Consider the following 23,133-nt stretch of genomic DNA (forward strand, 5'->3'; position numbering starts at 1 on the left):
TCACAGAAAGTTGGAGAAGACATTTTAAGTATGAAGCTGACGTCTTGCTATCTTTTAGGACGTTGTCAAATATTATTTTCTCGCTCCTCCTGGAGGTTTATCATGCTTTGATGGGACCAGCAATACCTACACGGGTCTGTCTCATTTTTTTCTGCCAGTCTCAGTTGGCAGATGCTGCTCTTACAAAAGCATTCCTAGAATATTTGTTTACTCGAGATCACAGTTAAGAAAAGCAGTACAAAGCCAGCACACCGCACTGGACATTCAACCTACCAACTAATCAGTTCAGATGAACAAGATTCTCTGCTAAGTATGTTCTATCATCACAAGTATCTCATTTTCAACCTCTGAAAATTACAATACAGTAAACTTTAGCAAGGAGCCAATGAATTCACTAAAGATCTCAAAATATACTCAAGTGGCATAAGTGCTGTTGTCTTTAGAAATACAACAAAAAGCACAGCTGGGGAATGGTCTGTCATACACTGATAACATATGGAAACTGCAGCTATAAAAACAGTTATCTACTTACATTCTACTGAACTGAAAATCTCCCTCAACTTGAAGTTCACAGGTAACCAGCAACAGAAATCTAAACCAGTTTTCCACAATTCTTCCATTTAGCTGTTGTATAAAGCAGCTCAAAAACCTTGCTGTGGTTAACGATCATACTGCACTCTCAATTAGCTGTACAACAGTGAAGATGAAACAAAACGCATAAACAAAGTCAGCTGAGTTTACCTGTGGTTTTCTGAGTTTCCAGTGACTTTCCTTTGTAAGTATTAAAGAGACTGAGCGTTGCGTACTTCGTTTTTCCATCCTTTGCTTTTGTACTCTGGCCTGACTTTTCCGACATTTCGATGGAAACTCATCGAGTCTGGTACCTCCTGCTCACTCCTCAAAATCAGCCTGAAAACAAGAACACCAGAAGAAGAAAACAGCTTGAATGTAAGCCAGAACTTAAGGCAGAGGTCATAAGATGAAACATAACAGCATATTTAATACGATTAAGCACCATTTCATTTAAGTCAACTGCAGATGCATTAAAATGTATTAGACCCAAGAACACCTTACATTATGAAACAATGTCATCACAAAATCAGGAGGGTCAGCATTTGAACAGCATCAAACTCTCAAAATGTTAAATATTGTCTAGGATCTCAAATTGAAAAAAAAAAAAGCAAGCAGAGTTTCCACCAGCAACTAGCTCCCCACTGGGGAAGCGCAGTGACCTCATCCCCTCCTGTAGCCAAGTGCTCAGATACCACAAACTGCGACACAATATTTCTGGAATTTGCTTTTTCCCCAATTCAAACCATCACGAACTCAGCAGCCAGAGAAATTAAATACAACCAAATCTGAAGTCTATTTATCAAAACCAGAAATACGGTATGTTCAGACATACAGGTAAATGATTTCTTAAGCTGAAAGCTATGCTATCCTTGCAGCAGTAAATCACAGGGCTGTGAGAGGTCTGCTCTCCTCCCTTCTTCCCCTAGAGTAACAGATCTTGAGAAGAACCACCCAGTAATTACCACTGATGTTTCACTTGTTCTTAGAAGGAACTTGCCAGACTTTCTGCTCATCTTCAGCGAGGAACACAAGTGGGCATTCATTAAATTGACTACACAATAATATTCTGTTTAAATCTTAAGACTACTGGAAAAAAATCGTTACACCCATTAGAATAACCATTTTTCAAATACTCCCACATCAATTCCAGAAGCTATGGATATTCAATTACTTTCGCATTTCATTCTAGGACCAGACAGCAAAAAGCAAGACAGAGGTGTCCAACCTGCTCAAACTCTCTGGTGATCAACCAATTCCATGGTCAAACTCACAGTCTCAAAAGACCTTCAGGAGAAGCTCAATTCATACGCAAGGCACTCGTATTAAGAGACTGCACAGATAAGCAGTCGAAATAATAAAACACATCGTTGGTCACAGTGATACAAACCAATGGCAAAAGATCAAGGAAGTTTCATATATATAAACATGATAACATTCCCACCTTGCACTGCTTTCTACCGCCATTTACAAGCCAGAATCAAAAAGATGAAAAAAGGAGATGCGAACAGCCTTAACGTGGCATTCAGCTTCAGCAATATTTGGGCCCAATGCTATTCTATTAAAGCACACGCTGAGTGTTGCAAAGACTGTCTTCAGCTTCGTACTGGGCCACATACGTGGTTAAGAAATGCATTTTGCACTCTCACAAGGAGAAATCAACTCCCAGATCTTTTTTGCTAGACCAGTCAGCATCCTTATATCATCCTGAAGCTTGAAAAACGGGCTGGAAGTCGGCTGCAACCAGCCCACCAGGTGCACTGCGTAACCAGAACACAGACCTTAGATACGGCTGGCAGGCCATCCCTTACCTATCCAAAAAATAATACTTTTTGACGTCAAATTTACAGAAATCTGTGAAGTTGGTCTATTCACTACAACTGAATTCTGTGCCTTTTTTTAATACGTAGGTTCAAATTGTTTGCCAAGTTTTTTTCCGAAAGTATACTACAAAAAAGAATTTGAACTGTTTAAAATTGCACATTCCTCAGGAATCTGATTTGCAGGAAATAGATGGAGCACTGCAAACAGTATTCTTTCCAATTAGGCCAGTCAATACATTCACATTTAAGTGAATTTAAACCTGATACTGGTTGCCAGACAAGATATGCTTGTAAAATTAGACTTTAGACCAGGTATTCAAGTGAAGGGTAACAAATCCTCCCTTCGAAGAGCCTGTCTGCCCCTCTACAGACATATCTTCCAGGTCATATATTAAACAAGCACTCTAGTGCCATCTAATAACAGTTATTTCTTTATAACTGCATGGTCCCAAGCCATATGAAATAAAATTTCAGCCCGTGTCCCCGTCCAAGTCCTGTGCCTTTTCACTCCAACTTCACTTGTACATACTGCATTCATATACAGGAAAAATCAGAATCATTCCCTCTTTAGCACTATCTATAAGATATTTGCACATAAAACACGTTTAACTTGTACATACTATTACGTTTTTGGTCAGCAGGTACCAGATTTGCCAACTGATACTAAATTTTCCCTAATATTTCTGTGTTTTGTTATTATCTGTAACGCAGCAGTTAGTCTGAACTCTGTTAATCAAACCTTTAAAGCAAAACGCTAGTCTGCTAGGTTTATGAGCAAGAACACCACAACAGCTGTATATCTCCAAACAGCAGCAACATAAAAAAAAAACACTTCCAGAAATGAAATCATTACCATGGCAGCAAACAGAAGGATAGGCAGCAGTACAAGCAATAACGGCAGCTGGCAGGGCTTAGTGAACTATGAAGAAACTGACACAAATCTGTGGTTCATTTTTAAGGACGACAGTTACTACGTGCATAATTAAAGAAGGCCCAGTGCTCCCAAATTCCTGGAGCAAAGATTACCTTTCAGACACTGAGTAACGTTATCAAATAACACAACTGACCTTTGCTGTGGCCTTAAGACCTGCATATTAAAATTATTACTGTGATTTCTGTATGAGCCTTTTTTTCAGACTGCAATCTGCTGGTTTATTTAGATCCTGCAATGAACTCAGAAGCACATGTACAGAAATCAGCACCAGTAAGTATCCGTCACAATGCCTGTAACTGCTGATTTACTGAAACCCACTATTAGGGAACATTTCCTTGCACCCTCTGAGATACTTAGAGCTGGTCAAAGAACTGTGGTTGAAGAATCATATTTCTAAAACGTTAACATAAAACAGCAAATAGGAAAACCTCCCCACACCAGAGAGACCTTTTCCACCCAGCTCCTAGTTGTCCTGATCATTTCAGATTCCCCCAAATAAGTTGTTCAGAATAATGACGATTCACATCGCTGTACATTTGACAAAGTTTTTGATCAGGATAAACTGCATATCAGGAAAGATCTTACTTCCACTTTGGAACAGTGTTCTTCTGTGATTAAACAAGGAAGAAAATACTTCTGAGGCCACTTTTCTACAACTGGAATGGTAAAGAGTTTAAAACATTCAACATCATAACTAAGCAGCTGTTGTCTGGTTTCCTTCTCTCTCTTCCACCTTGCCCATGTCAGTATTTTGTGGTTTTATTACACATACGAAAGAACAGTTTTACAAAATTACATTCCAAAAAAGAAAAGCATTTTGTTTAAGTTATGACATTTTGTTATCTCAGTGAATAAATACACACAGGCATGGAAAAAGGGAACAGAGCTGTGTAAAGCTTCAAGTGAAAAGCTTCTGGCAAGAAGTAGATCAACTCTTACTTTTGCCATGGGAAATAACTTCATTCTCTTCCTTATGGACTCCTGAAGAATCTGTTTCTGTACATGTCTGGGGCACAACACAGACTATCCTCACATCTGAGAGAAAGATTACTATTCCCTGTATTTTCCAGGCATCCCATTCTAGCTGAGGTAAGCACAGCTGGCTGCATGAAAACATCGAAACTGAATGTGACGCACTCCAGTTGTAAACTTCTAAGCAAAGTCTTTTTTGGTTTTTTTTTTGGTTGTTGTTTCAACATAAGCATAAAATGTTAAGAGACTTCTTCTCGTCCCATCACTTCCACTCCGAAGATGTATTTTGGCTGAACTCAAGAGGATGAGCTGCAACGACATAAGGTGAGGCACATATAATTCAAGACAAACCTGCCGTGTATTTCCTAGGACCTGAAATTCTCAGTGCCTCAAATACCCATCTGTGAAGTGAGAAACATCATAAAAGAACACTATATGGAAGTTTATTCATAACTGGGACACATTAGCACCTCTCAAAACAGAAAACAAGAAACAAATCCAGAAAGACTTTTTGTAGCATCTTACTCTCATGTTAAGCACACTAAAGAAGTGGTTAAGGGGCAGAAAGCCTCACATACAAAATTTGTCATTTGAATCTGGTTTTAACTCCACTTTTTTTTAATAGCTCTATTTTGGGCACACTGAAGAATATGGCACTGGTAAGTTTTGAAAATAAAAAAAAAATACAGTGCAAAAAAAACCAAAGCTTTCTTGCCATATGTTGAATGGATGTTAAGAGGCAGATTTCCTAAATTCATGTTACTAATTTGCAAAGAGCATTCCTGATATCCCAGTAAGCCTTGTGCTCAACACCCCCAGATAACATGGCATCAAAAATTTCAGCTAGAAAGATTTCATTTCAAGGCAGTTGCCTCACAACTGTAAAACCTGAGCATTATCTGCAGCCAGATACTAAATTCTGAACATTCATAGTATATCCTGAAAAACTGTGATCCGATCATTTAGAGCCAAGTAAAGCCAGTTCAAAACAGAAAAACAAAGAATGCTGGATTCTAAGCAAAAGGAACCTAAGAAAGCTTTCTTCATGCCTTATCTATAGCACGTTATGTGACAGGATCATATTACTTCACAAATGAACACTGTGGTATAATTACTGATTACATGGTTTTGCACCAAAAAGAAGGTTGCATGCAAAAATGATGAATGGAATCGCAACTAAAGATACTGACTTCACCTCTCTGACACATGACATATTTATGAACAATGCATGTTCACTAAAAACCTCCTATTGTTGCCTTCCTACTTAAAACTTTCTAGTGCATAAAGCGTCATTCTAGGACTACAGTTTTCAGGACCAATTTCTATTAAAAAAAAGCAATATTTTGGCCATTTATCCCACTATAAAGAACTCCTTACAGTTTCAGTACCAGGCAGCTTGATATGACATGAAAATAAGCCACAAAACCTCCCTAATAACACATAAGCAGCAAAATGCTCTGTCAAATCAAAGCATCTAATAGATGAGCCTGCGAGGTCAGGATTTTTTTTTTTTTAAAGGATAATTTGCAGCAGCATTCATTGTCAAGTAGATTGTTGCTAAGCAGGCTGAAAATTACCGTAAGGATTTCAAGGACTTTTGAGCTTCTATTTCACGTACCTCAGACAAATACATAGTCCTGTCACCTACTAGAACAGTAGCAGCACTGCAGCTCTTCAGGAGTTCCGGGTAGATCTCATTACAACCTGCTCTTGAACAACATCTACATTAAGTTTTATGTACTTAGAAAGCCACACCAGTAATTCCATCCCACTTTTCTTCCGCACAACTAGATTTTGCGCTCGCTGCTTTTCAGTCAAGCTTGAAGAGAGCACAATGTAAAGGTTGCACAGGTTACATAAACTCTGTGAAGGTTAGTGTCAAGTACGAAACAGAAGCCTTCTTAATCACAACCTCTTCTGCACCCACCACCTCTGAGGAAGAGCTGCAGCACAGGCCAATCCCATAAGGGATTGCTGAACTGGGCATGCTGAAGAGAAGTACTGTGAATGACCCTCAAACGGAAAAATCAAGGAGTTCTACTCCTTAGAACGAAAGCATTCTACAAGACGAAGCTGTAGCAAAGCAGGCTTTGCTAGTTCTCCAAATTACTCGCTTTCAAAGCCTATTAATGGTTTGGAAAAAACTACCAAAACTAGCTATGTGCCAGGTGGAAAGCAGTTCACGACAGTAGACAGTCACTTGAGGACATTACCCCATCTTATGCATCTTATAAAAACTTGGCCTGTGGATGCCAGAAATGAGCATCCACAAGTATGCCTGCATCAGTTTTGAGGCAACTATTCACATTTTAAAATAGAGCTACTACAGCAAGCCATGAAAACCAAAATTAGCCACTTATAACAACTGTACAGGATAACTAAGTGTTCTGCAAATTGTATTTCAGTTCAAACTAGAGATCTACAGAGCAAGCAAAACTTCCGCAGCCTTAAACTGTAAGGCAGCTTGTTGATTTGTCTTCTGTGAGAAACAGTGTCACCTTTAATGTGGCCTTACAACAGCACAACCAGCAACAAGCCACAAGTACAAAGGGAACGTTTATTAGGTTCTCTCAAACATAAGATGGCACTAGTAGAAGTGACTAACACTTTTCTAAATAACCTTTAGGGACACACCCTGCAGCAGAGAAATGCTAGAAGGGATTAAAATAAACTTATTTCTACTTTTTTCAGACCATTCTTGAGAACAAAAGGAAAAGAGTTAAGAGAGCTGGCTGGAGTCAAAAACCAGAGATGGAAAGGATAGTAGTCATGCAAACCTCCAGTTTGTCTCTGTTCACAGATCTGACTAAATATTTAACTGTACGTGCATGAACAATTCACTTAACAATTCTCACTGGCAACAAAACTGTCAAAACCACACCAAGTATTTCCATGCATCACACAGCTATTTTGTTTAGCTAAGGTAATTAATAATACTTGAACTCTTTATGAACTCTTCCCCTTCAGAATTTTACCCAGGCCATGGAGACTTCATGGTCCCATCCCCTCATGGGCAGGATGATGCCAGTGCAGCTGCTTAAGATCTCCGGGCAAAGAAAGGAAGAAAGGACAGTTTTCATTTTGTTTAGTTTGAGGATAATCTAGTGCATGTTCAGAGGATCACACGAAGCTGTTCATTATTTTAAACAAACACTATCTAAATATTATTCAAGGCAATACTATTACCCTTGGGATTCAATACTTTCAGTAATAACACATGTTACTTTCTTCCACGTTTTACTCCAGTTAATATAAGAAGCTGTTCATCAGCACAACAGTTATACTTTTACCTTCTAAAAGGAAGGAGATAATGTAAAGAGGTGCTCAAAAGATGAATGCAACTGTTCTCATGACCAAAATCCTGAAGTTAAGCATCTCACTAAAAATTTATTCAGTTCTTATCTATTCCACATGCAGAAGATTTAATACTTCCAACTGCTTTAGCTTTATAATTACACAAATACTCTTCAGGCTGTAGATTCTTCCATATTTGAGATGCAAAGCTAGTTCTATCACAAGAACAGTTTCAAATCTAAAATGCACAAAGTGCTATCAATGAAGCACTTAAGTAGTATTAAGACTGTCCTCAGAAGCCATACAACAATGCACGTTACAAATTATCAAAGAACAAAAAGCCATGCATTTGAGATGTACTCAACCTCTAAGGGTTGCTACAGCACTAAAGCGTGACCCAAAAATGGCTACCTAACTCTTCATAAAACACTGTCATCTTTGTAAAGAGATGGCCACACTCTGAAGCGATGCAGGTTCTCTCGAATCTAAAAATAAGTCTCAAGTTCTGAAGAAAATTCTTATGGTTGCAGTAATATTCAAGTTTTAAAACCCTCTTCATTTAGGAAGAACAAAGACACTTAAGTAGTGGTTTCAAAACAAACAAACAAAACCAACCTTCTTTCCTAAGAAAAGAGAAAAGCCGGAGGAGCAAAGCACTCATATCACCTCTATCACTGGAAAAGGCTGATAACTGAAATTAAATTTCTGCTTAAATTTCAAATCAAAGCCATGCTCTTCCAAATACCTTTAGCCATCTAATTCCCATTGACCGTAACAGGAAGTACGTTCTTACATGAACAGAATTAAGACTTCAGATCTCACCCTATGAATCAAACAGCTCAGACTGTCCAGTAACTTTTTACTGTTTCACTGTTACCATTCCAAAACTCAACAGCAGCTAGCAACATCCTCAACTTTTACTTTGTAGCGCCTAAGATAAAAGCAGGCTGTTTGTAGGTAGCGCTGAGACTTCCCAGAGAACAAACAACGTGTGGAAGTAGGCAGCAGCAAGTCCCCACAGAACGAGACTCCTAAGAGAGAAACCGATGCTCCCAAGCAACAGGCAGCCAATGGAGCCTAGAGTGCAACCCCCACTCACCAGCAGGTGCACGGGTGGCTTAAAACCAGCAAGGAAACATTTTCTCAGATTACCACTCCTCTGCCTCTCCACTGAAGTTCTCTCTTTCTATTCTGCGCACTGATCTATTTAAACTCTCTACATAAGAAGAAAGATAGATCTGTATTTTGAAGACATGTCTACAATTATTTATTTTTCTGAAGTAGCAAGGTCAAGTACCGTATCAACGTGAGCAAACTAAGAAACACCCCTAAATAAATGTCACATCCTCAACCTAACTAGAGGATAAACTTAGAACTCCAAAGCTCTCGCTCTTGATTGTCACATCTAAAACTACTTCCAGAACTTCAGAACAGAAGGTAATTCATATGCTTACCTGAAACTAAATAATGACAAAGGGTGTAAGCAGGACATAAGTTTTTCCCAAAATCCCAGCCTTAGACTTACAACCTCACCTTCCCGTTCCATCACTCAAGCAAAATCACCACCACAACTCAAGTAAAAGTGACAACGATTAATAAGTATTAAATTAACACAAGTTCTCCTTCAAGTACGACCACATTTTAAGTTATCAGCGTACATTTAAGCAGCTTCTTTGCCAGAAGGTTATTTCAAGAGATTCCCGTGAAGACTGACAGTGCGTGCCACACATAAATCAGAACTAGTGCAACACGCAGCTGAGGCACTAACACTACAAAGCTATTCTTGCCACATCCTGATAAACCTCAGACATAAATTAGAATCATCTAAATGCTTTGCAGGATCACCAAATATATTCCAATGAAGAACGTATGTTTCTGTACATCCAAAATCTCTTTACTGTTCACTTTGAAGGCAAGTTGCTGTATTCCTAATTAGCCTGACAATTTCTTCACAGACCTGTATTTCTCTGCCACTAAGTATTAGAACACTTTTCTTTCCCCCCCCGAGACAGATTTTTGCTTCTCCAGTTTCATGCAGTTTCCTAAGGAACTTTTCAGAACTGTACATTTTTAATTGCAGCAGGACTTCTGAAGTGCTGGAGGGAAGCCAGGACCAGGAAAAAAAAAATCTACGAGCTGCTTCTATACAATTACGGAGAACATCATAATGAGATGCGTTCTCAGTACTTCTGGGAACAGAACAATGTGAGTGCTTTCACCCAACTACCTTTGCAATTCACAGATGCCAAATGAGATTTTTATTTTCAAGATTTTCAAGAGTTTATTAAAGAAATCCCCACTATTTAGAAGAATAAGAATACTTCAAAGCCCTCAAACTAATTTGCTGACTATATGAGAAAAAGATAATAAACTAAGGCAAATTCTTGCAGAAACTATCCATTTTCCTGCTATCAAAGTACAGTACTCTAACAGTAGTTCAGTAGGCAGCACGTTTCTCTGAATAAAGAGAACGAATACGACCGGTCTTACCTATCAGTTATTTTTAACTGAAAAAGAAAGTTAAACTGTACACTAGGCTTCTCACAAACTAATTCGGATCAGTTTACTCTGACCACAGCTGCTTTCTGTAAAGGCATCTGTTAATGTTTAAGATCACAAACGGTCCGTTAAATTACAACAGCACTTAGCATGCTGTCACAAGTACCACTTTGTTTCTTGCTCAACTGCATCACACTATCCAGTAAAAGCCTGGGAAGGCAAAAATCCTGGCATGCCCATTGTCCTCAGGCATAGCAAAGGCAACATGGGGAGGCTCCTTCCAGCAGCACCCCAAGTAGCGCTGTTCTGCTTGCCGAGAACAGCATGACTGGTAACAGAGGAGCAAATGGGAAGCCCACACCCGATCTGCTGGAGAAACAAGGCTACTGATGACAGATAACTGTCCCCGAGACTATTCAAAGAAGTGCTGAAAACACTCAGATGGTCAGCACCTCTCTGCTTAAATTTAAATATATGGAAAACTACAAAGATTAAGCAGAACTGGTGATATTGGTGGGCCTGAGGATCCATTTGCAATAAAAAAACTGCCTGCACCCTACAGTAAAAAGGTATGAACAAGAAGTCTACACATGTTACTGGATTCCTACAAATTTCTCAACATACATAGGAAGCAAGCCAAGGTTTCGGTCCAGCTGCACTTCTGCAGCTCTGACTCCAGCTGCAGACTTCACAGCATGCAGGATGCGCTCCTCTGCAGACGCCTGGCTGGGATAAGTTACCTGAAACAAGAGCCGGGCTGCACAAGGGTCAGCTCCTTAAGTCAGCCACACAGTCAGGTGCAAAACATTTCCTTTGAGGAAGCTGGTGAAAGATAACCAATAGGTACGTGACAACGGACCAGATTCTCAAACTCAGCTCAGCAGTGGAAGTAGAAGCCCTTTAAATTCACCCATCTCTCTACTACTTTATTATTCCCCTTTAATCTAACACTCTTACTGCAAGCACCCTTGTGCTTTGTTACAAACTCTGAAACAACACCATTTAAACTGGCGGCACTATTTTGCCTCTCCAGTATGCCTCAACTCTTGTCTAGGTTCAAATAAGAAAGTCTTTGTCATTGGTTTCTAAAAGCCACATGGGACCTCCTACATATTTCCTATCCTTCCCACTCACCCCACATTGAAACGGACAGCAGAATAGGGCAGGATAGACAAAAAGACAAAAGTAAAGCCAAGTTGTTCCTTGCTGTGGATAATCTAAACTAAAAATCTTCTTTCAAGACGCCCATTTCTTTCCCCTTTGGCACAATTTCCAAGTTCAACCATAGCAATTAACATTTCTTTATAGAGGAAGAGACACTTTTCAGTTTCAGTGTTCCTCTCAAGGAACCACAATTCACTTGTAGCAGTGGATTTCTCTCCACATCAAACCTTTCCACACCTTAAAAATTCCCCTGGCAGCAGCTGCAAATAAGTAAAAATTTGTCAGCTTTTAAACAAAACTTTTTTTCAATGTCTCTATTCATAGATCAATTTTAAATAACAGATCATTACATTTAAAGCTTTTGACTTCAGAAATCATTAGATGTTGTTTTGAAACAGGGTTCAGGCAAGGTATTCTGTTCATGAACTCTTGCAGAATATTCTCTAAGTGCACAAGAACTTGGTGGGGCTAAATCTTTAACGTTTTTATTCCTCTTAACAATAGATGCGCCGAAAGGAATTTCTCTTCTCTAGCTGATTTTCCAGCATCTTTCCCTTTGCAACCCCAAGATGGAAGGAAACTCATTAACAGTAGTAATCTGCAGAACATAGAATGTTATACAGAGTTCGGTACATCCTTAGCATGGTGAAAAATGGTTTAGTAACAGTTATTCTAGTCAGTTAATCAGTCTTAAGCTTCTTGTCACAACCTTCAAAAATTGCCACCTTCTTTAATATTCCAAATCTGTGTTGCCTGTAACTCCCACTATATTTCTAAATTGATTTATATCGCTAAAATCACAATCTCTCCTCCGTATTAGGAGATGTTATATCATATTTGCCCCTAAGACAATCTAAGACAAGTTCCCACTGTGACAGCTATAGTCAGGGACTCCAAATGCCCACAGATTACCATGTACATCATCAATAAAGAAAACTTTACTCCTGTGGGTAGAAAAGTAGAATAATTTGCTCCTTCAGAAGCCTTGGTCTGGTACAGTTCATTACCATGCAGGCTCTTATACCCTTTATCTCTGCTTATATGTTCTTTGCTGATGACACACTAATTTCTTTAAGCAGAAACCATCTCCATCCTGCATCCAAAGCAATGCTCATTATGTAAGAGAAACAACTGTGAAAATCACACCGACAACTGGACAACACTGATTAATTAAGGGTCAGCTTCAGCCCTCTGCTTTAGACCAGATTCACAGTTTAAAAATAAAAATGAGCTAAATTAGAGAAGATTAGAAAAGCCTCATCAGGGTACCTAGTTTTATATATCTGACTTTCATCATTACAGAACTCATCTAGGTATGGAAGTTAAATTACATCTGTCAAATTACTATCGGTTAAGCCAATTATTTTCAGTTGCTCTTGGGTTTTTTTTTTTGGTTTTTTTTTTTTTTTTACAAAAGAGAACTATACAATCTCTTGATGCTCTGCTTTCAAATGCAGGTAGTCAAGTTTCAGTACACTATCAAAAACACAGTTAAGAAACTATTTTTAAGCCAAAGCTAAGTGCATACTACAAAGCTTTGTCCCTGTAGCTAGCTTGATATGTGGCATAAAAAACATTTCCCAACCAAGGTGAATCCAGTAAATTAATCATGTAGCCACACCACGAGCCGAAGACACATTTTTCTTAATAGAATGCATTTTCTTGCAGAGTGTTTACTCTTATTTGCAAAAGAAAATTTGTTATTGCTCCCCCTCACCAGAATATTTTTGATGTACACACATATACACATTTAGATACACTTGCAAAGGAAGCGCAAGCTATTTTAAACACTACTATAAAACAAGACCTGTAAACACAGTAATCCAGTTTTGGACAAATGAAAGCATCAGTGCATTGATCCCAAGACAGCAAGGTCTCTCAGTGCAACAGATGATTACTTTGAAATGGAAGAAACACCCAAGTCCTGTAAGGTATCAAGTGTTAAGCTGGGAGAAATATCGTGGGCTTCTGAAGGAAAGTTACTCTTCTGGAAAAATGAAGACAGTCCTGCAGTTCCACCTAGACTGAACGTTCAAAGCGGTTAAATAAGGTGAATCAAGAAAGATAGCCTACAAATGTTTCATTTGAAAATAATCAACTATTTTTATGCGCATACCGTTTAAATGTACATCCACAATTTTAAAAGTCTACAAACTAAGATCTGGAAATATGAAGGTCACGTGTTTACAGAAACAGTATTATTAAAAATGAACTGAAACCACTTATGTGATTGAATGAGGACAGTCTGAAAAGATTTGCTTTTCTAAGCAGAGGAACTTTGAGGTGCTAACAGAAGCAAGTAGTCACAAAAACGGGTAACCTAGCCCACTGCAGTTTTGCTATGGAAAACCATTTGGTACCTCAGAGCATGGTGAGCTGCAACTTACATCCCAGCTACCTAAACATTGAGTAAATCTGCCCTTTCACTGAGAAGTCAGTTGTGCACTGAATTAAAGAGATATTTAAGACCTTCTTCTCTCAGTTACCCGACACCAGGTGATCCCACAGTTCTTCATCCAATGCTTTCACAGCTGATGTACCCAAATGTAAAATGCAGTAATTTCTGTCTCTGCTATTGCAGGCCCCTGAAAACGTAGCTCCAGTTGTTTTCAAAAACACATCAGTTAAAACTTACCACCATCATACTTGAGATAGAAGATCCACAACGTAATTCTGCACTATAATTTAACCATTAATCAAGATGTTATCAGATACAGGAAAACAATATGATGATACAAAGCTTCTCCCTCTAATACGTGTGCAATCCGTAATAGACTCGTTCGTTACTGTTTAGTTAGAATGTTATGTAATGGCTGAGGTATTTGTAATAAAAACAGTCTATTTCTGTTAGCCTGTTCTTCAGAGACATAAAAGCTGTCTTCATCTGATTTTTATTAGGACTTCATCTTCCTCTGCTCTTTCTGCATTTTTAAGACTTCTGTCCATTCCATTTTCATTTCACAAACACATGCACACTGTGTTATTTTCCCCCCACCTCCTCACACAAATCTCAACATTTCTTTTTACACCTGCTTTCACCCATGGAAAGTTTCCATGGGGTTTTGTGAAACCCGGTCCTGAAAAAAAAAAAAAGCAACACAAAAAACCAACAACCCACAAACGAGGGCACGAAACTGAGTGAAGAAAAAATTCACTACCGCAGATGAACAACTGGTTCTACCAGTAAAATACCACTCGCGGTCCCGTCATTACAGGCCCAGCATCCATCCCCAACTTGTGGAAAGGTGCTGCATTTTCAGGGCGGAGGTTTTTTTCTCCCCCTCAAATCCTTCATTACTCTATATAGCCTCTGTCCCATTCTTCCTTCAGTGACTATGGAGGAATATCTGTTTTCCTCACTCCCACTTCCAATGCACTATACAGGAGTTTAGTCCTCTGCAAGAGCACGCTATGTATGGGTTTAATCCTCCTGTGAGAGCTACCTTTTCCTTTCTGTCTCCACATCTAAGCCTCTTATCCACATCACCCTTATATGGTACTAGGATGGTTTTTCACCCTCTCTCCACTTTCACATCACTCCAGCTGACTTGGAAAATACTCCAGAATAATGGGCTTGCAGTTTGTGTAAGCCAGGACACCTGGCAGAAGTCAACCCCATCAACACATCCACCGCTTTGGCTTACATTCTTTTATTTTATTAATCTAAAAGATCCACTCGGAACAAAATCTGAATGAGAGCTCCCTCAGCATCTTTTGATGAAAGCATCATCTTTTCCCTGTTCTCTGTGGGCCGTTTAGCCTTCCCTAGCAGACTACAGGATTTGAGGAAGCAAGACCTAATGATGGTACACATTTATGGAATGCACTATCAAACGAGGACTCCAGTAACAAGGAAATTACAGCTGTAAACAGATGTAACTATTTATAAAGATTTTTTCTACAAAAAGCTAGGGCTCCAGTTATTAAGCCTAAACAAAATTAAAGAATCTATAGGTTGATATTAATAAAATATTCGTAGTAGCAAAACTCCCCAGAATGACTGTATATTGATTTACACACATTTTACAAGCTATTACTTACCAAAGCAATACCTAATGTAGAAAATACATATACAGTAAGGCAGCGTTCCAGGTGACAGGCAGACTCACAGGCTGCAGTCCTAGTAGCCATACACAAACACCGGCCTAAGCCACTTCCCGCTTCAGCTCACATGGCCACGTTTTATTAACACACCTGCATCACAGAGGCCATAACCTCACACAATGAGCCCAATACTCTGAGTGACAAAACATCTCTTCATTGAGCTCCAAGTCCAAAGAACTCTCAAAACTTCCAGGTTCCTTAGTCCCAAGGAAGACACTGTGGAAGGGTCCCAAGATTAACCTTGAAGAAAAATTCTGTTTTATGATTCAAAGGAATTTGACAATCGTTCAACTCCTGGCACTCAGTACTGTAAGGTACTGAGTGTACTAATCCTTTCGTTTCTTCCTGATGGACAGATGAGATCACATCCCATTTCCTCCTCCATTAAAGTGCAGTTTCTTGTCCAAGGACAGCTCTTAAGGCTAGACAATGGGTAGGCCTGATATCCCACAGCACAAAAAACAAATCAATTAAAAAATCCTGTTCCTTCTGCTTGAAATAATGCTTATTTCCACTAGCACACTAAGATGACTCCAGTAACCAAAGTGCGATAAGGAAAAACAGTCCTTTCTCAAGGAAAGGTTCAAGACCTTTCACAAAGAAAGAAGCTTACAAAATATATACCCAAGACACAAAAGGGAAAGAAATGGCAAAGCCACACAGTGTTCCCTACAGCTCCCAGCACCAGGCTCTCATGTGCGCTTTGATTCCCCCATAGAGGGCCTGAGCTGGAAACAGCCCCAAAATTTCAATCTCTGTATCCCTGTGTGATAGCTGTCATCATACTCACTGCAGACCACCTACCTGAATTTCAGCCGTGTCATCTACCCATGCTCACACCATGGTTTAATCACTAACCCCCCCCTCCCCCCCAGCCCTCTTCACCCCACTCCTACAAACCTCATCCCTGAGAGCATGAAGCCACAATACCTTCCCAAAGGCGCTTCACTCGCATCTAAGAGAAATAACCCAGCAGTAGTCTTTTACTGGGCACCTCCAGAACTGTGGATGAATATCTCAGAGTTAGAAAACCAAACCGCAGTGCCCAGCATGCCGCAGGAAAAATCTCCCCCCGGGGGCTCTCGAGAGAGAGAATCACTGCCACAAAGCGAGCACGAACGCTGGGAGTGTGCGTTTCTCGAGGGATCTCCCTGGAGAGGCGTGGAGACGTTCAGAGAGAAAGGGGGGAAGAGAACTGAAATGGAGATAGTAACGGGGAAGGAGGTGAGAAACAGGGAAGAGGGGATGGGGAAAAAGGGATGGAGAAGCGGCCCCGCCAGCCCGGCCCTGCGGCGAGGCCCGGCGCTGTGCCCGCTGCGGGGCGCGGCCGGCCGCAGACGGCGATGCGCTACGCTGCGGCGCGGCCCAGCAGCGTGGGGCAGCCCGGCCCGCCGCAGGCCCAGCGCCGCGCCGCCTCTCTCCCTCCCTCCTTCCTTCCTGCCCGGCCGCCCTCCGCCAGGCCGCGGCCCCCGCGGGCACCCCGCTCCCCGCCAGCCCGCTCACCACCGCCGCCAGGCCAGGCGGAAGCCGCCCCCGCCCGAGGCCATGCGGAGCAGGCCGCTCGCCCGCTCCTCCCGGCGCCGGTGCCTCACCCGCCGGCCGGCGAGGAGCTGCGGGAGAAGGGAAGCGGTTCCGCTCACCTGGCGCGCGGCGCGGCGGGCCGGCGCTCCGGCCTCCTCCCCGCTCCCCGGGGCTCCCGGACTCCGCGAGGCCGCTGCCGCTCCCGGCGCCGCGACGCCGCGCCTCAGCCGCTTCCACACAGGGGCCAAGATGGCGGGCGGCCAAGCCGGCGCCAACGACGTCTGACCTCACCGCGCCGCGCGCGCACCACCCCTCGCGCCGCTGCCCACGTGACCCCACGCCGTGCCGCAGTCCGGGAGGCGCGCGGAGCCCCCGAGCGCCCCCTCGTGGCCGGAAGCGGCGACGCCCCAGCGGAAGGCGTGGTGTCCGCGCGCTCCGCTTTCCCGTGTTCCCTTCTATGTGCGGGGTGGGCTGGCGCCGTGCCGTGGTGCTAAGCCCCGAGCCCGCCTCACCCCTCCACCAACCCCACACCCAGTTAATCAACCCATTAGTAAAAACATGGAACCCCACCATGCGTAGCACCATTAAAAGCTCAATGAGGTTTATTTCCGGCTCCCCCCTCCCAGAAGTTTCCATATGAACACAACTACCTCCATGCTTGCTGCTCCCAAAACGGCAGTGCCGAGGAAGCCCGTGCCATGCCCATGCCCTCCATCCTCATCCCAAATCACCCCACAGTCCCATCCCGCTGCATTACAACAACAGATAGGGACAGAGGGGTGAGGTCCTACACGCTGGACCTATCGGCACCGCCCTGTGGGCACAGCATGGCACCATCCTCATAGGGCCTCTTCTAGACTAGAAGCCCTGCCCTGGGAACCTACCCACCCACCCACCCACCCGGGGACATTTGGAGAGGAGGAACCCTACCACCAGCGCTGTGGGCAGGGCGAGGAGGCCCAGCCAGAGCCAGGAGTGCGAGGAGGCACTGTCCTCCAACACTCGAGTTTTCAAGGGTTTCAAGGCCCGCTGCCACTGTGTCAAGATGGCGGCCCTGGCCCCGCTCCACTGCCCCCGTCCCATCAGGCGGTACTGGTAGGATGTGCAGGGGCCGAAGAAGACGGCCAGGGCCAGCCAGGGGTCAGTCAGGAGCAGCCGCAGCACGCTGGGCTTCACACCGGCGCACGAAGCAATCTCGCTGGTGTAACTAATGAAATTCATCTTCAAGTTCTGCTTCTCCGACTGATTCCTTCCATGGGCCATAGAATCAATAAAGAAAATCAAATAGTATGTTCCCACCTTGGTTCGCAACTCTGGGCTCGGAAGAGCCACCACGTTGCAAGGAACACACGTTGGCTGAGCTCCCTCAGGCTGCCCTGCTGTAGGGTGACAAGAAGAGACCTAAAAGCACCCAAGGAGCCTTTGTGCTGGGTTATCAGCAGCTGCCCTAGCGTAAGGAAGAGGGTCTGTCTCCATAACCTGCTTGTGGTCTCCAAAATACAACCCACAGAGTGGCCTGAGTTAGGAAACTTCCCCTAAACAAGGCTCCAGTAGGCTTTGAGGGATGAGATGTGGCCATCAGCCCCAGTGGGTTGGGGAGGGAGAAGCCACGAGATGGCACCCTCTGTCTAGAGGAAAACAAAGCTCCACGCCGAGGTGCTATGGGAGAGGGTGGGTTGTGGAGGACGGGCAGAGGGACATGCAGGTCATGGGTGCTGTGCTGCTCCCTCCCTCCTGCTGATGGTTTGCTTCATCCCAGAGTTCTGCATGGATCAGCAGAAGGGGTTTGGCAAGAGAGAGGATCGACTTTGTTCAGTTTGATTTGCTTATGAAAAGCAAAGGCATATCACACTATACCCCAAGTACAGGAGCATCACGCACCTTTTGTCTGGCAGCTGTTTTTTTGAGACTTCAGCCATCATCTTGCTGGAGGGAGGGAGCTTGTATGCACCTGAGAAGAGCAAAGAGACCAGAGATCACACACAGCACTATGAGCAGAGCAGTTAGCAGTCCTTCAACTCATTCCATGCTCCCAGCACCTTCACCAAAAGCACTAAGCACAGCGACACCCAGCATGGTACCAAGAGCAGCAAGTTGACCTGTCCTCCCTCTCCAACATCTCCCCCATCCCTGGAGCCCCTCTCCCACCTGCGAAGACTCCTGTCACCCAGCGAGCCTGGATTTCTGCTCCCACCATCACGGAGCCAGTCAGCTTGACAAAACCAATGATGGCTAGAGTTGGCCTTTCCAGCTGGGGTGGGAAGATGCATTTGTAGAGGGTACTATTATTTTTGAGTGGGTTGCGAATCGACTCTTCAAGGAAGGAAAATGAGAAGGTGTAGCCCGTGGCAAAGATCACCACATCGATGTTCTCTTCAGTTGTTCCATCTTCAAAAATGGCTGAAGTTTCAGTGAACTCCTTCACATTTGACTTCAGCACAATGGTTCCAGAGAGCATGCGAAATGGCAGCTCTTCATTGATAATGAAACGAGAACTGGAACTTTCACGTGAAAAAAAAGAAGGAGAGAAATGTTAGCACCCAGGGGAGACACAATATATCTTTTGTGGCCAGACTCTAAGAAAGTGGTGCTAGGGAGGGATGTGAGGGGTGTGCCTCAGGTTTGGATCTCTGCCCCCTGTGGCTTGATTAGCCATTGCAAACCACCCTGATGTGGGGTTTAGTTGTTACTAGGACATGGACATCATTGAATGTCCTGAATCCAACGGGGCTGTAAACTGGCACCAAGAGTGTGAAGCCACGCTAAATGCATTATCAATGAAAAAAAAAATTCTGCTCTAATGGTTTGCTATTCTGCAGAGATCCTCTGAAATGAAAGATGATTTCACACTATTAAAAAATACCATCTAACCAAGGAAACAGAGCAAACACCTTCTAGCAGAAGCCAAGCCGTAGATCTCGTGGTTAAACCATGAATTCATCATTCGAAACTTGATCCTTTTCATGATGGCTGATGGGAGAAGCCATTCGAGAAAGTGATTAAAGCGCGTGGTCTTGAACATGTCCCAGGGGAAGCCATGTTTTGCCACCCGGCTGAACACCCACGTGTTGCTCCTGGCACTGAGAAACACCTGGCAGAGAAGGCAGGCCTGAGGCCTCTTGCCCAGAGGCCTGACTTCCATTTTTGCCCCACGTAGCAAATCCCAACTCCTGTGCTTGGGAACAAAGTCCCAAGGAAGGCAGCTGGTGTCCAGATGAACCAACCAGTCCATGGTGGCTTTCGCAAAGTTCCCAGATAGTCCAAATTTTCCAGAAATTGCAGAGATCATTCATTTGGCCTCAGTTTAAGGCCTGTTTACTGAGAAACCCAACGGGCATGTGAGAGGAAGCCCTTGGGGAGCAAAAGGGTGTATTTCTGTGGATACTGAGGGGCAATGATACATGTACATGCTGTACTCGCAAGATGGACGGAGAGAAGAAATCAAAGGTGTGCAGCATGACTACTAACAGCAGTGTAATGACCTCTTATTTCTGTCCAAGAACGTGCTTTAGCATCTTCTGTGTGCCTGTAGGCAGTTTTGGGGAGGTATGTGGGGACAGGAGGAGCTTGGCTGTACGTCAATAAACCAGAAAAACAGTGAAGAAGCCTTGCTCAGAGGCTGAGTGGTTGGAGGGAAGAGAAGTGCTGAATGCCAGTAAAGGGTTGAGCAAGAACCATGCAGAGGAAAGGGAAATGTGTCCCTGTGGTGGGTCTTGCTAACTTTGGCTTTGAGAGAAGCCCTGGTTTTAACCTCCCTCCTGCTTGTCCCATGCCCCAGCCAACATGATGCTGTACCTTTGCAGCCACATGACTCAGCTCCACAGCAATATCACAGGCGGTGTTCCCAATGCCGACCACGAGGACCCGCTTTCCCTGGAAAGCATCTGCATCTTTGTATTCCTGGCTGTGGAAGTACTGCCCTCTGAAGCGGGTCTCAATACCTGTGCAGAGAGTGAGGAACATCTCCTGTCACTAGACATTTGCTCTAGCTTAATGCCAAGCCCTGGTCATGCTGCTTCCCCCCTCTCCTTGCAGCCAAGCCTAGTGCTGCAAAGCCCACAGAGCTCTCAGCTCCACTAGTGGTGATGATGCTTTCACCTTCTCCCGCCCTCCTGAGCAACCTTGTCATGCTCCTGCTCAGAAGATCCTCATGGAAGACCACTGTTGCATCTTCATGAGGTGGTTTATCCATTCCTGGATATGCCCACATCCATTTTCATAGGGCAAGGGTCACACCTGCCCTGGCTGGTGAGCTTTGTGGAGCAGACGGACATCCCCAGCCCACCCCACAGCAGGGGCAGGACTCACCTGGGAAAGAAGCCAAGGGCAGGTGGGGCTGCTGAAAGTTTCCTGTGCAGACCATGACAGCATCAAAGACATATAACTCCTGGATGCCCTCCCTCTCGGTGATCACCTCCCACTGGCCCGAGGTGGCAAAAGCTGGGTGCTTCTTCACACTGATAACTGTTGTCTTGAAAAGCCCAATAAAATAGCCATCAGAGATTGTGCTGTTTCAGAAAGCTGCTGTTCACAAAGGACTTGCGCTGCTGGGCCTTCAGGAACCTTATTTCACATCTGAAATGCTAAAATAAACCTACACCTTCCCCCTGCACATGGCATAGGATGGGGGGCACCAGACAGTCCATGCTCAAGCAACCTCACTTACAACACGGAGCCAAAAAGGCCATGTTGAGGATGCCCAATGTGTGCAGAGCTCATGGGCTTTGCACCCAACATTATCCCATCCCACCCTCATGATGGCAGCTCCTGCAGCCCCACCCTACCTTGAAGCGGATGTGCCGCAGGAGATGGAATTGCTGAGCATACAGGCGGAAATACTCCAAGAAGAGGCTGTGAGGGAGGAAAATGGGGAAATCCTCCGGGAAGGGGAAGTCGCTGAAGCAGGACATCTCCTTGGATGTGTTGCTGATGATGGAGCGGTACACACTGACCCTCCCGCAGTCTGTGTTTTCCTGCGAGAAGCGAGCAGGGATGTTGTGGGGGCACAGGGGAAGGAGAGAACCAGGAAGAGCTCACTCACAGCAAAGCACCACAGTCCCCCGAGGTCCTCACTCCTCTCGAAGCAGGTGGGCTCCAGCCCCTCATCCAGGCAGCACTTGGTGGCCGCCAGCCCACTGGCCCCGGCCCCAATGACGGCCACTTGGTGCACCATGCTGTCCTGTGGGCAGCGAGGGGACGGAGCGTGACCAACAAGGGAAGAAGGAGTGCAGGGATCAGCAAAAACACAGCGCTTTTCCTCCCCTCCCCATCGCTTGTTTTTGTGCTTTCATTTTTAATTTCCATTAAGTAGAGTTCTCTTGAAAAGAAGAAGGCTTTAGGGAAAAAAAAACAACTGCCATGATGCCTGATGGGGTGGGGGCATGGAGCGGCGATTCAGAAGTTTTGCAGTGTTGTGAAAGCGCTGCTTGCATTACAAAACATACAGGGCGAGAAACCCAGGCAATGCAGGGCTCAGGGGAGGAAGTGCAAGCTCAGCTGTGTAAACTGAGCTACGCTGAAACCAGAGAAATGAAAAAGAATGAGTCTGCAGACTCTGACTACATAACAAGCATTTCTCCCTCAAAGTCTCAAGAAAGATTCATTTATAACTTGTTTTCAACCAATTTTGTGTCAAAGATTGAGTTAACTTAAATAGGAGCTGGAGGGTAGTGCAGAAATCCAGAGAAAAGCACCCGGAAGAAGCAAGGGACTCAAGTACACCCACAGATGCTCCCGTCCAGCTGCAGCTCATGCCACAGGGACAGGCAGAAACCCGTCGTAGCAAAGCGAGTGTGCCTTTCAGCCAGAGTCACCACTCCATCCCCATAAAACCCCCAAACTCACCCGCCCCGATGCCAATCCTGCTGGCCAGCTGGCTCAACAGCACGCAAAATGCAGCCAGAAAGGAATTCAGAGCAAACTTTCACCCTGCCTTTGCTGCTTAGGGCTCATCCGGTCTTCTCTTGGAGCTTCTCCAAGCGTGGATTTAAAGGCGAGGCGGAATTCTGCCTGGCCCCGCTCGCAGAACTGCTGCACCGCCGACCTTTACACCCACCCTCACTCCACTGCCAGTGCTTGCATGTGTGCACAGCAAAGACGTGGACCTTAATCCTGAAGGCAGCATGCTTGCAGGGACTCCCACCCGTGACGCTGGGGTTGCGTCTGCGCCTGGAGACCTCTAAGTCCTGGGGTACCCCTGGGGCAATCAGCCATCAGGCTTCCTGTGCCCTCCTGCTGGCTTGGGGTGCACGG

General features: G+C 44.1%; 3 protein-coding genes across 4 annotated transcripts in view; all 3 read right to left on the minus strand.

Moving 5' to 3' along the window:
• Positions 1 to 909, minus strand: part of PRRC2C (proline rich coiled-coil 2C) — a 51,771-nt gene extending 50,862 nt beyond the window's left edge. Inside the window, exon 1 of the mRNA XM_021405075.1 lies at positions 742 to 909. Within this exon, the coding sequence (XP_021260750.1) occupies positions 742 to 856 (115 nt within the window). The 5' untranslated portion in view covers positions 857 to 909. The remainder of the gene's footprint in view (positions 1 to 741) is intronic.
• LOC110402697 (collagen alpha-1(I) chain-like) lies at positions 851 to 17,517 on the minus strand. The gene is made up of 2 exons (XM_021405071.1): positions 17,001 to 17,517; positions 851 to 909 (listed from the first exon to the last, which is right to left on the minus strand). Exons 1-2 carry the CDS (start codon positions 17,515 to 17,517, stop codon positions 905 to 907), a joined length of 522 nt encoding a protein of 173 aa, XP_021260746.1. The 3' UTR covers positions 851 to 904.
• LOC110402691 (dimethylaniline monooxygenase [N-oxide-forming] 2-like) lies at positions 17,466 to 23,133 on the minus strand. Of its 2 annotated transcripts, XM_021405063.1 has the most exons (9): positions 22,726 to 23,125; positions 21,923 to 22,060; positions 21,666 to 21,854; positions 21,190 to 21,352; positions 20,677 to 20,822; positions 19,773 to 19,972; positions 19,030 to 19,382; positions 18,763 to 18,832; positions 17,466 to 18,130 (listed from the first exon to the last, which is right to left on the minus strand). In XM_021405063.1, exons 2-9 carry the CDS (start codon positions 22,052 to 22,054, stop codon positions 17,740 to 17,742), a joined length of 1,644 nt encoding a protein of 547 aa, XP_021260738.1. In that variant the 5' UTR covers positions 22,055 to 22,060; positions 22,726 to 23,125; the 3' UTR covers positions 17,466 to 17,739. The 2 variants fall into 2 exon arrangements, with proteins under 2 accessions (XP_021260738.1, XP_021260739.1); XM_021405064.1 differs by lacking the exon at positions 21,923 to 22,060 and having other exon boundaries at positions 22,726 to 23,133.

The sequence above is a fragment of the Numida meleagris genome, chromosome 7, assembly GCF_002078875.1.
Source record: "Numida meleagris isolate 19003 breed g44 Domestic line chromosome 7, NumMel1.0, whole genome shotgun sequence".
Taxonomy (NCBI): Eukaryota; Metazoa; Chordata; class Aves; order Galliformes; family Numididae; genus Numida; species Numida meleagris.

Bases quoted from the DNA above. Each gene is read 5' to 3' on its own strand.
- LOC110402697 (XM_021405071.1), bottom strand. From the start codon at position 17,517: ATGGAAACTTCTGGGAGGGGGGAGCCGGAAATAAACCTCATTGAGCTT.
- LOC110402691 (XM_021405063.1), bottom strand. From the start codon at position 22,054: ATGGTGCACCAAGTGGCCGTCATTGGGGCCGGGGCCAGTGGGCTGGCG. The intron at 20,823-21,189 runs GTGAGTCCTGCC...CTCTCTGCACAG, and splicing joins GCCCTTGGCTTCTTTCCCAG to GTATTGAGACCCGCTTCAGA. The intron at 19,973-20,676 runs GTACAGCATCAT...CTTCTCTGCCAG, and splicing joins TGAGTCATGTGGCTGCAAAG to GTGTTTCTCAGTGCCAGGAG.